General features: G+C 39.2%; 1 protein-coding gene across 1 annotated transcript in view; it reads left to right on the top strand.

Annotated features, from left to right (window-relative positions):
- Positions 1 to 17,803, top strand: part of LOC123945793 (alpha-2-macroglobulin-like) — a 40,280-nt gene that overhangs the window by 20,787 nt on the left and 1,690 nt on the right. The window contains exons 19-33 of the mRNA XM_046010673.1: positions 641 to 869; positions 1,612 to 1,732; positions 2,113 to 2,234; positions 2,591 to 2,642; positions 6,166 to 6,249; positions 6,528 to 6,704; positions 7,021 to 7,108; positions 8,491 to 8,647; positions 9,166 to 9,240; positions 9,633 to 9,813; positions 12,020 to 12,243; positions 14,119 to 14,337; positions 14,466 to 14,593; positions 15,756 to 15,846; positions 17,109 to 17,177. Coding sequence (XP_045866629.1) covers positions 641 to 869; positions 1,612 to 1,732; positions 2,113 to 2,234; positions 2,591 to 2,642; positions 6,166 to 6,249; positions 6,528 to 6,704; positions 7,021 to 7,108; positions 8,491 to 8,647; positions 9,166 to 9,240; positions 9,633 to 9,813; positions 12,020 to 12,243; positions 14,119 to 14,337; positions 14,466 to 14,593; positions 15,756 to 15,846; positions 17,109 to 17,177 — 2,017 coding nt within the window. The remainder of the gene's footprint in view (positions 1 to 640; positions 870 to 1,611; positions 1,733 to 2,112; positions 2,235 to 2,590; positions 2,643 to 6,165; positions 6,250 to 6,527; positions 6,705 to 7,020; positions 7,109 to 8,490; positions 8,648 to 9,165; positions 9,241 to 9,632; positions 9,814 to 12,019; positions 12,244 to 14,118; positions 14,338 to 14,465; positions 14,594 to 15,755; positions 15,847 to 17,108; positions 17,178 to 17,803) is intronic.

The following is a 17,803-nucleotide window of genomic DNA, read 5'->3' as shown; positions in this document are numbered from 1 at the left end:
AAAGGCAATGATATAGACTTCTCACAATTTCCCATTTTTAGCCAATTTTTCAATATCCAAGTATCTCTTAGACACATTGCATCAGAGCTAAGAAATTTTGCACACGGTTAATTCTAAGACTTCCAGAAAATAGGAATAAGGAGTAAATATGACCAGGCCCTGCACAGACTAACACCTATAAGAGATTCTTCAGTGGCCAACAATCATGAGTTAAAAACAGAATCAATCAGGCCAACTACACACCGTAGTAGTAGAATTAAAACTTTAAAAAGCCTGCCCTCATTAGAACAGTATTTTAAAGAGTAAAATTTAAGAGCAATCTCAAAATACATATTTATTTCATAACAATAGTGTCTATAATAGAAAATGCTATAATGCTGTGTCTATAGGAAATTCTGATAAAGACTAGAATTGAAAACAGAATTGGAAGTAAAGGACTTCTTACATTTTCCCACTTTGAATCTTGATGATACTCTCCTTTATTGACATTTCTACTGAGTGCATAAGTCATGACAATAGAATTACTGGGGATTCTTCCTATAAGGGATTCAAGAGAATCTCTTCCTATAAGGGATTCTCTTCCTGGAAAGGATTTCTTTAACTGCTCACTTTCTGTTCTTCACATTGCCACCCTCCCCAGCTCATCAGGAGTGGCCGAAGTGGGAGTAACAGTCCCTGATACCATCACAGAGTGGAAGGCAGGAGCCTTCTGCCTGTCCAGTGACACTGGACTTGGTCTCTCTCTTCCCGCCTCCTTCCGAGCCTTCCAGCCCTTCTTTGTGGAGCTCACAATGCCCTACTCTGTGATCCGTGGAGAGGCCTTCACACTCAAGGCCACTGTCCTCAACTACCTTTCCAAATGCATCCAGGTAAAGACCTCTCTTTCCTAAATTGAACACAAGGTATGGCAGTCAAGTAAATTAAAAATCCTATTCTTTGAAATACTGACAAACTCCTATGTATAAGGGGCTCTTACCTGAGGAGGAATACTCTCAGAGATATTCAGATGTGATAGAAGCTATGGTTGCTGATATTTCCATATACTTGCAACTTCAAACAAGCTTCTGACCCTTGCCTCAACCCCGTAAGATTAGGAAGTTTGCACAGTATGAAGTTTCCTGATCTAGTGAACAAAAATCAGTCGGCTTCATTCTCATGTCCTAGATCCAAGTTTTTGACTGGTACATTCCATATATTTAACTTTTATATATCATCGTAAAGCATTAATTAGATTAAACCTTACTTTGAAAGTTATTTGTGAGCATCTTACCTCTGCTGAACCCATAACAGTTTATAAATCTTGAATACTCTGTTGGGAGAGCTGAGGGAACGGTCAAGCTCCCAGGCCAAAGAAGTAGAAGTTCCACAGGCAGAGGCGTTCTACTTTTCCTGACCTCTTGTGTCACCCCACAAAAGAGCAGATTATTTGTATGAAAATACAAAGATTTCAATGTCAGATCCACTGTTAAGTAGTCAGTTTCTATTTAGATCAGCTTCAATATTAGGCAACTTAATATCTAAGCAGTCCCCCAATATGCTTTATTTCAAACCATTCTACCTTTGGTTCCCTTCTCCCTCTAATCTGTCTCTTTGTCTCACCGGTGGTTTCAGGTTAGTGTGCACCTAGACCTGAATCCTGCATTCCTAGTCCAGGAGAAGGAACAGGAGTTTCACTGCATCTGTGGAAACGGCAGGCAAACCGTGTCCTGGGCAGTAAGGCCAAAGGCGTTAGGTGAGGAACAGTCTCTTAGAGACAATTCTCTACTCACGGATTGTATATATCAGTTGGATCCTTACATCTACTTCCTCAGGCAAAGACCATGACCCCCACACAGACACCCCACTCCTGCTGCCATTCCTTGTAGATACTTTTTCCTTTGTCTTTTATTCTAGGATGTCTAGAAGACTATCCCCTCCTTTCGCTTGCCTCCATCTATCTCTGCCTTGTATTCTCAGGGTCACTAGCCTCTAGTTGATGCTGCTTCCATTCCTGCTCCTGTGTTTTCATAAAACAAAAAAAAGGTTACAAATCATTGAACACTTATAAATTCTGAGGTTTGGAGGCATGGAGAAAGAAGGAGATGGTGCTCATCAGTATTGCCCCTTTTTTAGGAAATGTGAATTTCACCGTGAGTGCAGAGGCACTGGCGTCTCAAGAGATATGTGGGAATGATGTGGCGGTGGTCCCTGAATATGGCAAGAAGGACACCATTATTAAGTCCCTGCTGGTTGAAGTAAGTAAGCCTACCCACTCGATAGGTCACCATGAGCCGATAAAAACAATGGTGCGTTGAAGGTTCCAAGTTTTAGATAAGAAGGGCTAAATAATACATAAGCACAGAATATTTTACAATAGTCTCTCCTCTCTCTCTGTATCTCTCAATCTCTGTCTTTCTTTCTCTCTTGATATTTACATAATTTTTCCTCATTTTCTACATATCAACCTATCTCCTTCATATTGCTTATACTTATCGATTCTTTATGTGATACATTTGGAAGTCAGCTCCAATTCTTCTCTTTATGATCAAGAAATTGGTGGTTCCACTATCAGCATAACTGTCCGTTCTCACCTCTACATTTGCACCTACAGCCTGAAGGACTAGAGAAGGAAGCAACATTTAATTCCCTGCTCTGCCCATCAGGTAAGAGTCATTCATCATAATTAGAATAGCATTGACTAAAGTTTCTATAATATTTAAAGTTCAGAGAATCCTGTATCTTATTCCTACACCTCCCTATGAGCTAAGACCCAAAGAACCATTGACCCATTTGATAAATGAGGCAACTAGTTCTTAAAGAAGCCACATAATTTGATCAGGAGACTATCCCTAGCCCATGCTTTCCAAATTTTTATCTGTTATAGCACCTGTACAAACACCCAAATGTCCTTCCATGTATGATGTGGTTACATAGAAAGTGAGTAGAATCAAATGAATATTGCCAAAAGGAATGTTTCCTTGAATATTTAGTTACATACCATATGGGTAGCCAAATTCAAGCCACCTCAACATTGAGTTTTGCATAGGCAAGAGCATTTGATAATGGGACCATGCTGTGTCCTAAAGAAAGAATTGTCTTAGCCTATACCATTATTGTCATATCAATATTTGTTTGATGCCGATCTTGTACCTAATGTTCTATCAGTCATTTGAGAAGATAGTAAAGAAACTCACAGCAGAAGATATAACTTTATTTTGGTGGAGTGTTCTAGTCTAAACAAAAACATAGAATGTTAATACACTATGAAAGTTATCAGCACAATATGTTGTCACCTCAAACAATGTCAAATCAATATCATATATGTCTTTTTTACCTTTCTCTTCAGTTTATATAATATTTATATATATATTTCCCTTCTGTTTGTATAATAAACAGTTCTGTTTATTATGCTTTTTATACTCTCAAGACTTTAAATAGATAAAATGTGTTCTAAAAACATAATTGCCTGGTTGTTTAGCCTTATTTCTACATTTAAGTAAATTTGCCACCAAATCCTTTTATCTTGGTTTGTCTTCCATTACTGAGTTCTTCATTTTTATTTATTTCTTATGTGTCTAGGGCTAATCATCAAGTAGTTCTATTAAAATTAACTTAATTGCCCATGTAATATAAAAATATATTCTCCTTTATAAAATAAAACAAAACTTCATATTAAAGGGAAACTTTCAATACTTCAATGATCATCCATGTATGTTTAGAAATCATATGCACAAGAATTTGTTTATATATATGTGATTTATATAACTGGTATATGTTTCATTCTATAACTAACATTTTATAACTTTTTACTGAGCAAGCTATTTTAGAAATCTAGCCATATTAAATTATTGAAGTAGGTAATCTTTTTCAGTCCCTTTTAATTCCATACTATCAATATATCATGATTCTGATTGTTTTTTAGCTATTGCTCAATTTTTTTAACTATTTGCCAGAAGGAATGAATGAATGAATGCCTCCTTATATACACATGCAAGTATATTTAAGGTAGATATCAAAATGTGAAATTCCTAACAGGGAACATGTATATTCTTAAATTTTAATAGAACTTAAAAACCTTTCCTTTATTACCTAAATGTATTAATATTCCCACCAGTTTATATTGTGCTGTACAATCACCATCATCTTTAACCATCAGAGTTTTCAATTTTCCTGAAAAATTTGCATGAAAAATCATGTTGTTTCTATCTTAATTTCTATACTCACAAGTGAATATGAGCTTATTTTTACATATTCATGAATGACTTCATATCCTTTGACCATTCAGGTTCTAGTGGTTTGTCTTTTTTTCTCCTTCATCTATATGACACTGATTCTTTATTGAATAAGTTGCAATTTTTTTTCGCTTGGCAATGTGTCTTTTACCTTTGTTTATGGCATCTGTTTTCTTATTTTTTTGAATGAAGGTAGGAGAGGTTTCTTTAACATATAAATAATACATACATAAGTATGTATTGCAGGTATATCTCTTATATTTTTATGTGATAAGAACACTTAATGTGCGATCTATCTTATTAACAAGTTTTTAAGTGTATAGTATGATATTGTTAATAGTGGGCACTGTTCTAGAATGTATGTTGGTACAGCCACTCTGGAAAACAAGATGGAAGCTCCTCAAAAAATTAAAAATGAGCTACCCTATGACCCAGCAATTGCACTACTGGGTATTTACCCCAAAGATATAAATGACATGATCCAAAGGGGCACATGCCCCCCAATGTTTAGAACAGCAATGTCCACAATAGCCAAACTATGGAGTGAGCCCAGATGTCCATCTACAGATGAATGGATAAAAAAAGATGTGGTGTATATATATATATATATAATGGAATATTACTTGGCCATCAAAAAAATTAAATCTTACCATTTGCAACAATGTGGATGGATCTAAAAGGTAGTATGCTAAGCAAAATAAGTCAGAGAAAAGCAATTATCATGTGATCTCACTGACAAGCAGAATTTAAGAAACAAAAGAGAAGATCATAGAGGAAGGGAGGGAAAAATAAAATAAGACAAAATGAGATAGGGAGACAAACCATAAGAGACTCTTAACTAGAGGAAACAGGGGCGCCTGGGTGGTTTAGTGAGTTAAGCCTCTACCTTCAGCTCAGGTCATGGTCCCAGGTCCTGAAATCAAACCCCACATCACAGTTCCTGCTCAGAGGGGAGTCTGCTTCTCTCTCTCCCTTTGCCCCTCTCCCCTGCTTGTGCTGTCTTAAAATCTTAAAGAAAAAAAAAACTGCAGGAAACCAACTTAGGGTTCCTGGAAGGGAGGGAGATGGGAAGATAGGGTAACTGATTGATGGGCATTAAGGAAGGCACATGGTGGAATGAGCACTGGGTGTTATATAAGACTGATGAAACTGAACTCTGCCTCTGAAACTAACAATGCACTATATGTTAATCAATTGAATTTAAATTAAATAGTAGGCACTGTTCTCTACAACATAATCCTCTTGCATACCTGAAATTTTGTACCCTTTGACAAAAGTTTCAATATTAATTTCATGAGGAAGGGTGGGCAGCATGAAAATAAATACTACATTTCTCTTTCACCATCCTGAAATTTACCAGTACTAAAACGGCGGTACATGTATGCCTCTCACCAGAAATTTTTTTATTTTTAGTGAGTCAGACGTTGTTCATCTTCACCCCCCACTTCCACGTCTTCCATAAAAATACTATCTTCATATCTGGTGAAATTTGATGGCAGCAAGGACAGAGCATTATTATAGAATTCAGGAACTTTCAGAGATTTTTTTCTTTGCTTATGTATACATTAGGGTTTTTTTCATTACACTGTTGAATAAAGAGGTTCAAGATGAACACTAAAGAGATCATCTTGTGATAACCATCTCATGCCAGCCACAGGATGACCACGACAGAGTCACAACATCATGGACACTTCTCAATCTGTAGCCTTCTTTTGGAATGCACTCTACATATGGGGGGAAAAGAGGGATGAGGAAGGAGAATTTCTGGAAATCGCAGTTTCCCATTCGTACACATTTAAGATACACACACACACACACACACACACATACAAAACAAGCATATTAAAAGAGTGACAACTTTTCAGAAGTTTAAGTGTAAGGCACAGTTCTGGCTTCTGGGTTTGGAGCTCTTCAAGAAATTACATGGCAGAAGTAATTTCCATTATTTCTCTAGGTGCTGAGGTATCTGAACAATTACCTTTGAAGTTGCCAGAGAATGTAGTAGAAGAATCTGCCCGAGCCTCCACCTTCGTATTGGGTAAGTTCCAGCCCTAGTGAGTTATTCTGCTGTATTGATAGTTTTTCCTGTATTCTTTTCCATAAATACTCGAAATCACAATTGTAATATTAACTTGGTTCTTCCCTCTTTCTTTGGGCTTGTGTATTGTTCCCAATCATACTTCTGTCCCTGGACAGCTCACCCTTCCTAAAAATAATTATTTTTTAATCTTCCTAAAAATTATTCATTTCTTCTTAATGATTCACATAGATTATAATCTATAAGCTTTATGACATCCCATCTCTCTCACTCTCTAGGAGACATACTGGGCTCTGCCATGCAAAACATACAAAATCTCCTCCAAATGCCCTATGGCTGCGGAGAACAGAATATGGTCCTCTTCGCTCCCAACATTCATGTTCTGAATTATCTAAATAAAACACAGCAGCTAACTCCAGAAGTCATGTCCAAGGCCATTGGCTACCTCAATACTGGTGAGTGATTAAATGAGTGATGACTTCACAGTGTCATTTTAACAATAGATTGGATTTCCTAATAGGCTTGAGTTGCTTACCAAGTCCATGATATGTTAGCAAATCATAGTATCATAGTTACTACGCTAGGAAGGACAGTTAATTTTAAGCTTATTATCCAGGGTCCAACCTCTAATAAATGTTTAAAATGCAGAACCTTGTAACATATGACAGCAAAATTTCAGAAATATCGCAAGAGAAACCAAAGCATTTTAGTAATTTCTCTGGCCACAGCATGCACAGTCTGTCATATTGTTTCATTAATCTTCCGTTTCAGGTTACCAGAGGCAGCTGAATTACAGGCACCGTGATGGCTCTTATAGCACCTTTGGGGAGAAATATGGCAGGAATGAGGGCAATACCTGGTAAGTGATTGACAGTTCTTTGAGGTCCTATTTTTTTACCAGCTCTTTTACGTATATTATCACAATTACGTTCACAGTAACCTTATTAGATATGTATTATTAAACCTCTAGTTGGCTATACTTAACAAATATAGCAAGGTAACAAGTGGAAAAGCTGACATTCAAATATACGTTAGATTTGTCCCCCAAATTCAGCCTGTTAGTAATAACCAAGGTATTCTTTCTAAAACAGCTAGTTTTTTGAGAGGAAGAGCGCACGAGCAGGGGGAGGGACAAAGGGAGAGAATCTCAAGCAGCACAGACTCCGACGTGGGGCTCGATCTCATGATCCTGAGATCATGACCTGAGCCAAAAATCAAGTCAGACAATTAGTTTCAGGTGGTTAACTGACTGAGCCACCGAGACACCCAGAAACAGCTATTTTTTTTAATGGTTACTTTTTTTCTAGAATAGCTCCCATAGCCATGAGTTTTTTAATATATGGCCCGTGAACATATCATCTAACTTCTAGATAAACCATGTTCACTTCAGCTTTTAATATGTTTTTAGATCACAGTCATCTTGACTATGAATAAATTCACTCATAGGAAGAAAGAAAAGAGGAGAACCCAGTGACAAGCAACATTGTTTTAAAATCCCTAAGGCATGGAGCACCGGGGTGGCTCAGTCAGATAAGCACCTGACTCTTGATCTCAGCTCAGGTCTTGATCTCAGGGTCACAAGTTCAAGCCCTGTGCTGAGCAACAAGGTGGGTGTACAGCCTACTTAAAAATAAATGGATAAATAAAATCCCAGAGGCAAACCAAAGCAGTTTGAAGTGTTTCAATCTTCCTTTTCTTTAATTCTTTTTTTTATTCAATCTTCTAAGTAAGGAGATTCTGCCATCTACAGAAGGAAATCTCTAAAGAGAAGAAAGCCTTACTCAAATAAGTAAAAACAAGTAACATCAGAAGTTCTTATGGGGCACCTGGGTGGCTCAGTGGGTTAAAGCCTCTGCCTTTGGCTCAGGTCAGGATCTCAGGCTCCTGGGTTCGAGCCCCTCATCGGGCTCTCTGCTCATCAGGGAGACTGCTTCCCCCTCTCTCTCTGCCTGCCTCTCTGCCTACTTGTGATCTGTCAAATAAATAAATAAAATCTTTAAAAAAAAAAAAAAGAAGAAGAAGTTCTTAGACTCTCTGTAGCAATGAGAAAATGAGTCAGCAAGGAAATACTAGATGTAGCCAACGAATCAAGCAGTCTAAAGGCGATGTGAGTTCTAAATACACAGGAATAGTTGTCAGGTGACTCACATCAATGTAAGCAGTGTCATAGGAAGCTTTTTCTGTGCCACAGTTATAAAACTATTGTAACAACATAAATATCATCTCCTCCGCCCTGCTCAGGCTCACTGCCTTTGTAATGAAGACTTTTGCCCAGGCTCAAAACTACATCTTTATCGAGAAATCATACATCACCCAAGCCCTCATATGGCTCTCCCAAAAGCAGAAGGACAATGGTTGTTTCAGGAGTTCCGGGTCTCTGCTCAACAATGCCATTAAGGTGAGGTGTTCTCACAGTTCGTTTTTCTTTTTTTTTTTTAATAAGATTTTATTTATTTATTTGGGAGAGAGAGAGCGAGAGAGCACGAGCAGGGGGAGCAGCATAGGGAGAGGGAGAAGCAGGCTTTCTGCTGAGCAGGGAGCCCGATGTGAGACCATCCCAGGACCCTGAGATCATGACCTGAGCTGAAGGCAGACACTTAACCGATTGAGCCACCCAGGCGCCCTTGGAATTAGTTTTGATTTGTCCATTTGTGATATCCACGAGGATGAGAGGAGGTAATAATATAGGAATTCCTTAGCAAAGGTAACTAACTAACTAACTAAAAAATAAATAAATGAAACCTGGATAGTACCAAGAAAGAGGGGATGGGACTTAGCTTGATTGTGATAATTGGCCCCATGGGGATGAAACTGAGTGAGGATAAACTCCAGGACACAGCAGAAGGCAAAGGGCTGATGAAGAGCATGCTCAGAAGTTAAATTACTCTGATCTCTCCCTCTGACTCTCACTTACAGGGTGGAGTGGAAGACGAAGTGACCCTCTCCGCCTACATCACCATTGCCCTTCTGGAGATTCCTCTCCCTGCCACTGTAGGTACCGCCTCTTCCCCTGCATAGTTCTAGATGCAGTGACATGGCTGCCCTGCTGTCAGAACCATCCCTCTGCTCAATGTCCAGTGTCAGCTCTCCTTTTACGCCAGGACGGTACCTCCCAGATCAGCAGAAAATTTGGACAATCCACTAAGAAAGATTGACACCATCCCAGTGATGCCCCTAAGCTTTTTCTCCCCTATGGACCTCCCACTGCTGCCATATACACACCCAAAATGAATTCTAAAAATATGGCCTGTGTTCCTGACTTATGAATATCATGATAACACGAAGATACTGTTCTCTCGATCCACAAGAATGAGAATAGATGAACACGTGCATTTGAAAATTGACCTATGCTTACTTGCTTCCCTCCTTGTTCCCGATGCCAGCACCCGGTTGTCCGCAATGCCCTGTTCTGCCTGGAGTCAGCCTGGAAGTCAGCAAAGGAAGGATCCCATGGAAAGCATGTCTACACCAAGGCACTGTTGGCCTACGCTTTTGCTCTGGCAGGTAACCAGGAGAGGAGGAGAGAAGCACTCAGCTCCCTTCATCAGGAAGCCGTGAAGGAAGGTGAGCGCCCATCTGTGGTCCTCTCCCAACCCCCATTCTCTGTATCAAGAACCGTACAGCAAAACCCCCACACCTACGTCCTGTGACCCCTTTCCCCTGTCTTCTTTTGTCTATATCACTATAAAATCTGGATTCTCTTAAGCAAGTTACACATCAAAAGATAAGAGGCAGTGTAGTGTAGTAGTGAGACGCACAGCCTCTAGAGACTAGCCCCAAAGCGTCTTAACCTACGAGGCCTTGGACAACTCACTCACCATGTCTGTGTTTCAGTTCCTGCAATAATAAAATGGGGATAATAGTATTTACCTCATAGGGTTGTATCAATATTAAGTGAATGAATACAAGCAAAGCACTTAGTAAATAATATGGTACAAATAAGTGCTGTGAGAGGATTACCTATTGTGATTTTAATAGCCATTCTTAAGATACACCCAGTCCTTTCCTGGTGCATCATATCTTCTTTTCAAAGATTTTATTTATTTGACAGCGAGAGAGAGAGATCACAAGTAGGTAGAGAGGCAGGCAGAGAGAGAGAGAGGGAAGCAGGCTCCCTGCCGAGCAGAGAGCCTGATGTGGGACTCGATCCCAGAACCCTGAGATCATGACCTGAGCCGAAGGCAGCGGCTTAACCCACTGAGCCACCCAGGCGCCCCATCATATCTTCTTAAACATAAGAAAAGGCTGAAGGAAGTAACCTCATAAATAAATTCTGGTATTTTATGCTCATATCAAAAGTCTGATAATGTTGACCAATCTATTCATATTCACACGAAATTTCTATGTGTGCGGTGGTCTATACGAAGGGTCAAAGAAATAGAAAATAAAAACACAAATAATATTTTATCCAGTAAAACATACTCTACCTTTCGCCCTTGACAGTGCCATTAATTGCTTATCCTTAAAATGTATCGGGAATATTTCAGATATGTAAACCACTTTATACTTTCCTCCCAGTTTAAGAAATACGAAATTACCAATGCAGGAAAAATTCCCTGTGTACCACTCCCACCCAAAAGGTAACCATTATCCTGAATTTGTCCTTATAATTTCCCTGGGTTTCTTTATTTTTCCTATTTCTAAACAATATTTGGAATTTTTATGTGTTCCTCATCTTTACATGAACAGTATCACACTTTTGAGTATTTCTGCATCTTGTTTTCTTGCCTGTTTGCCTGCCTTTTGTTTTTGACATTGCACCTTGTGGGAAGAGGCCCCTCTGAGTGCCTTGGCAGTAATTCATTCTTTTCACTGCCACATAATATCTCACGATATATACATAGGTCATGATTTATAATAAGGAGTCTCTCCTTCACAGATGTTTTCTTGTTTCTTATTTGTGGCTATTGCAAACCATGCTGCAATGAACACTCACAAACATACCTCCTTGTGCCTGTCTGAGTTTCTCTAAGCTACACTTCCAAGAAGTGAATTGCTGATAGCAGGCTAAGCACATCTTCCTCTTTGCTGGATATTCCCAGATTGCTTTCCAAAGAGCAGTTTCCTTCCCACAACAGCGTAAATCAGTTCCCATTATTTCCCATCTTCGTCAGCCTTTGGTATTTTAAGGATTATGTACTTTTTCTGGCCTAAGGAGTATGAACTCCATTATCTCATGTCATCTGTGATCCTCACAAGAAACTTCTATAGAAAAATTTGTAGAGGGGTGCCTGGGTGGCTCAGTGGGTTAAGCCTCTGCCTTTGGCTCAGGTCATGGTCTCAGGGTCCTGGGATGGAGCCCCACATCGGGCTCTCTGCTCAGTGGGGAGCCTGCTTCCTCCTCTCTCTCTCTGCCTGCCTCTGCCTACCTGTGACCTCTCTCTGTCAAATAAATAAATAAAATCTTTCCAAAAAAAAGAATTTAAAAAAAAGAAAAATTTGTAAAAAATTTAACAAAGCCTAGATAAGGTCTGATTAACATCAAAAAGAGGAAATCCCCACAGCTGGTGAGGGATCTTGCTCTGCTCCTTCTCCCCGACAACCCAAACCCCGCAACTTTTTGGAAACTTTGATGGCTGTGGGCTTCTGACTCCAGCAACATATCTGTCTTCACCTAACTGAAACAAAACAAGTTCAGCTTTACAGAGAAGGAAGAGCGTCTAGATAAGGTTCAAGAGTGCACTCCTCACTTCAGCTCTGGCTTAGGCACTTTCACTTAAATTAAATAAGAATAGGTAGTCACTCATAAATCTCTTTTTCTCATCTCCAGAGAGTTCTGTCCATTGGGAGCGACCTGAGAAACCCAGGGCACCAGCGGGGCATTTTTACGAACCCCCGGCTCCCTCAGCTGAGGTGGAGATGACATCCTATGTGCTCCTGGCTTACCTCACAGCCCAGCCTGCCCCGACCTCAGAGGAGCTGACTTCTGCCTCGCGCATCGTGAAGTGGATCATAAAGCAACAGAATTCCCACGGGGGCTTCTCCTCCACCCAGGTCTGTGTTTCCCAGAACCTTTCACTTCACCTTTAGGTAGCAAAAGTTTTGGGATGGGCACCTGGGTGGCTCAGCGGGTTAAAGCCTCTGCCTTCGGCTCAGGTCATGATCCCAGGGTCCTGGGATCGAGCCCCACATCAGGCTCTCTGCTCAGCGGGGAGCCTGCTTCCCTTCCTGGCTCTCTGCCTGTTAGTGATCTCTGTCTGTCAAATAAATAAATAAAATATTTTTTAAAAAAGTTTTGGGGACACCTGGGTGGCTCAGTTGGTTAAGCTGCTGCCTTCGGCTTGGGTCATGATCCCAGTATCCTTGCTCAGCAGGAAGCCTGCTTCTCTCTCTGCCTCTGCCTGCCACTCTGCCTGCTTGTGCATTCTCTCTCTCTCTCTCTGACAAGTAAATAAATAAATAAAATCTTTAAAAAAATAGTTTTGAACAAGCTATAAAGACACTCAAGAAGAAAAACTGAAATTGAGAATAACTTGAATGAGGTAAATATTACTAGTATTCAGGGATAGTGAGAAATAAGGAAAAATGAAAGTCAAAGAGGGCTAAGAAGAAAATGTCTGCAATCCTGGGACCCCCATCCTTGTTACCATCATGGACCTCTCCTCCCGATAAAAACTCTACCTCCCTAAAGAAATGGGACCTGGTATGCAATGGCGACAACAGAATGAATTTTAAAAAAAAAAAAACAACAACAAAAAAACCTACCTTCTGGAATCTTCTGGAAGTTCTAAGAGTGCCTTCCAAAAGTGCCTTTCAAATTGTTCCCAGGAATGCTGCTCAAAACCCAATAACCTCTCCTTGCAAATCTCTCCATTCGTAGGTCCCCTTTAACTGGCTTATTTTAAAGTGGACACATTTTATACTTCTACTATTCACCTCTTACTATACAAACATCTGTTCACCAGGAGCATGAAGAATTTTCTTTACTGAGCCAACATCCTAAGCCTAACTCTATAATCTTATATTTGAAAAATTCATCAATATGTACACAGCAGGTCATTTCATCTTCAGAGAATTTAGAGGTTAGCCTACAAGCTAAACCTAAAAGAGAAAGAGAAAGTGACAAAATGGCATCCCATCTTTTTTCCATTGGAATTTCTCTCTTACTTTTCCATATGAATGGAAAAAAACTGAATACTTTGATCACAAGCCATTCTTTCTTAGTAATCTATTATTTAATGGTGAGTGCTGTGAAATGTGTAAGCCTGTGATTCACAGACCTGTACCCCTGGGGCCAATAATACATTATATGTTAATAAAAATGATTTTTTTTTAAAAACCTGGAAAAAAAAGAAATCTATTCTTTAAAGACTCGTTCAGGTTTAGTGCTGATGAGAATGGAGAATATGACATGTGGGGATGGGAAGAATCCAGACTTCCAATAAAAAAGGGAGAGCCAAAAATAATTATAATTAAGCATGACCCTGATCATGGCTGCAAAGGACTTTGGTGAGGACCAGGGCACTGACCTCACCACAGAGCAGAGTTTCATCTGGGATGAGAGCCAGACTGAATGTTGGCTGAGTGGTGGCGGGTATGACCACAGTTACTCAGTAGGACCTCTTAGGCAAACAGCTAATGCCAATAACTGCTTCCAGTTCATGTATATTTTCCATATTCCATATCCCACAAGTATTTATAGAAAGAAAAAGATCAATTTTCTGATAAAATGCGCTCCTAAAGCAGATATGTGACTGTTACGGTTCTATCTAAGGATTAGAATCAATCTTGAAATTAGAGCTCCAGTATTTAAGTATTGAGGGGAGAAGGAGAGAGGGAATGAAGGCCCCTGTTGTGGTGGCTGACGTGGGCGTTTGGGCTTCACAAGGTTACCAAGCCTACACAGGTTCTCTCACTCCTTTCTTCCAGGACACAGTGGTGGCTCTCCAGGCCTTGTCCAGATATGGAGCAGCCACCTTCACCAGGACTGGGAAGCCCACACAGGTGACCATCCAACATTCGGGAACACTTGTCACAAAATTCCAAGTGGACGACGACAACCGCCTGTTACTACAGCAGACCTCACTGCCAGAGGTGCCTGAGGAATATACCATGACGGTGACAGGAGAAGGTTGTGTCTACCTCCAGGTGAGACTCTCGGACCACATTAGCCGTTAATCTCTGACTCGGCAGAGGAGAGGGCAAGTCAGAGAAAGAGTTGAAGAAATTAGGAGGAGTAGAGAGAAACACAGTTTTTTGTCTTTGATATTCCACAGACATCCCTGAAATACAATATTCTGCCAGAAAAGGCAGAGTTCCCATTTGCTTTGGAGGTACAGACTCTGCCCCAAACTTGTGATGGACCCAAAGCCCACACCAGCTTCCAGATCTCACTGAATGTCAGGTAAGACCTCTGCCTGAATCATCTAATTCTGGTTCTAACAACCAGTCCTCTTACTGGAGTTTGTCATTAAGCTGAGCAGCATGTCCATAAATATCTGCACTATGTTTATTGAAAAGCAGTGTATCCTCGGGTTCATACAGAATTTCTCCGTGGTGGGGTATATATTCATTGTACGTCCCCTGTCTCCAGGATCTATACTTGTCGAACCTCATTATTTAAAGGTTAATTCCCCTCAGTAACAGCTAAAAACAGAGAACATTCATCCTTGCCTCTGACCTGAATTCCTGATTTAATACTAATGTCATTGATTCATTTTCGGATTTCATTCTATTACAGAATATAAAATGTATATTCTATGTATACATGTGCCTGTATGTATATGTACATGTAATATAGAATATTGTAATATTGTAATAGAATGTAAATACTGACCATTTCAGCAATGATGCACCATAAAATGATTAAGATCAGTCGACCAATAAGCCAATCTCATTTTATAGCTCTGTGTTCTAACATAATTTATTCAGTCTTATATTTATGGACTTTATATTTTACAAGTTTTATGCAGTTTTAATAAGGCTGTAATGGTAGACCTTTTGATATTTGATATCATCCTTGCTCTATCCAGGGCAGATATGGAGAATTCCTGAAAAGCATGAATAGAAGGAAGTAGTGACTCTCTAATTAGAATTCCTACTGGCAATAAATAAATCTCAGATTATATACAAAATAATCGATTTGGGGGAAAAAATAGATATATATGCAGCAGTATTCAGATGGCTCCAGGGCTAACAAAAAACGTATCTGTCCACAAGAATATTCTAACCTGGGTGGAGATACTATTCAGAAAAAAAGTTAAAAGTATATGTCACAAATAACTGGCAGAGATTAGGGTCTCAGACCCAGCTCTGCGTCACATGCTTTCTCAAACTGCACCGCCTCGAGTCCACACACGTGAAGTCCGGACTCATCGGGTCTAGGGTACAGCCTGGTCTTTGTGGCTTCAAAACATTCCCTGGAGATTGTAATGCTTCTGCTTGGGAGGACATTTAGGAAGACTTCCATGTACCTTTGAGGGCAGTGAGGGCTTACTCTGGGCATAGAAAAGGAGAATATTTAGCAACACAGAAAATCCTAACTCCTTTCTTCCCTGAATCTTCAGTTACACCGGGAGTCGTCCCGCCTCCAACATGGTGATTATTGACGTGAAGATGGTGTCCGGCTTCATTCCCCTGAAACCAACAGTGAAAACGGTAGGTCTAGCGTACGTCCAGGAGGCTCTATGTTATTTAATGTTTTAGGTATCTCCGGACTAAGAAAATATTAGAATCTTTTCAGTCACTTCTATCAAATATCAAAGAAATCTTTCTCCAAAGTCAGAAATATAATCTAACATGTTTGTATACAGGTTTTTTTGGTGTGTGTGGTTTTTTCCCTCATTAAACTTTGTTTTAGGGGGTCTCAAAATTCTCTGACAGATTTTTTAATCAAGTTTCTCCCATTAGAGGGTACTTCTTTTTAAAACTAATAAGTTAAAACTCACACACACACACACACGCACATATACACAAATGAATGATCCACAAAACGTTCTCTCTTCTCTCCGAAGGTTTTCTGGGGCATTTTTATCATTAACCAGTATTCCTTTTAAACTTAAACGGCCAATTGAGACACACAGTACTGTGACCATTCTTCTACGGCTAGTTAGGACTGGGGTGGTGGGCATTAGGGATAATATTCATTGAGCCTCCTGAGCTTTTCGGGCAGACGTGGTGACCTTGCCAGCTCCAGCAGGCTTCCCGTCACTGCTTTGATGACACCCACAGAGACTGTCTGTTTCATGTTACAAACAGCTCTCTTCCAAGAGCCACATCTACTAGAAGAATGTCAGCAAGCTCCTGCTTTCATGGAGCTTAGACACTTAAGAAGATAAAGCTTGGGGCGCCTGGCTGGCTCAGTCAGAAGAGCATGAAACTCTGGATCCTCAGGGTCATGATCTTGAGCCGCATTTTGGGTGTAGAGGGTTACTTAAATAAATAAAACTTTTTAAAAAAAGAAGATAAAGCTTATGCACCAGTGGAAAAAAAAATACAAAAATGACCAATAGATAAAAATGACCAATAAATGTAAACTCTAATTATTACAGAAGTCAGAGAAAAATGAGATTGCTGTAAGAGCAAGCAAAAAAAAAAAAGTTTTAAGAAAAACCTTCTTCATGAAGGAATAGAATATACATTGAACATCAAAATACAGAAAATTCCCAAGTTTAGGATACTTATTTCACTTTTCTTCAGATATATCAACTTCACACATAGGTCATGTGTCCTACTAATATCAAACCCTGCATCCCAATTATCTCTCATTTTTAATTTAAAAACATTATCATCTTCACTTACAAAAATCCCTTGAAGAAACTTTACCCTCAGGCTTAATTTGGTAATAAAAATTCTTCGTTTCTCTGGTTTTCCCAGAGGCTTCTGTTTATTAACATTTGTGATGTATTAATTTTCTTCAGCTTGAAAGATCTAACCATGTGAGCCGAACGGAAGTCAGCAACAACCATGTTTTGATTTATCTGGATAAGGTAAGAGCCCTGCCAATCTAATTGCAAAAAAATATAGGTAATAATCTCTCGAAGGGAGATATACTAATCCTATCCTAAAGAAAGTGAATGAAGGCATTTTGGAGACATCGCCTCCATGGCAAAAGTTTGAGCATTCTAATATTAATTCCAGTAAATACTCTCCTCTCCTTTATTTGCAATTCGTGTAAGACTATGAGAAAAAATGACTATCATAATATGGGGATATGAATACTTCTTGGACCTCATAAACAAAAAATTCTCTGCACAATGTGTTTATGTCCATAACCTATTTGAAGATATCAAGTAATGAAGAAAGAAACCTAATGGTTTCTTCCTTATATTATTATATCAACATCAACATAATTGATGTTATACATTACATATTACATATATCATACCTCAGATATATCAATTACATAATTCACATCTCAATTATTACATCAACAGTATAAAAGGAGGAAATACTGACCATTTCAGCAAGGATACACCATAAAATGATAAGAGCAATCAACCAATAAGCCAATCTCATTTTATAGTTCTATGTTCTAACATAATTTATTCTTTCTTATATTTACGGACATTATATTTTATAAGTTTTGTGAAATTTTAATAAGGCTGTAATGATA

Source organism: Meles meles, chromosome 7 (assembly GCF_922984935.1).
Source record: "Meles meles chromosome 7, mMelMel3.1 paternal haplotype, whole genome shotgun sequence".
NCBI lineage: Eukaryota > Metazoa > Chordata > Mammalia > Carnivora > Mustelidae > Meles > Meles meles.
Note: the sequence above shows the minus strand (reverse complement) of the source record. Positions and strands in the feature narration are given on the sequence as shown.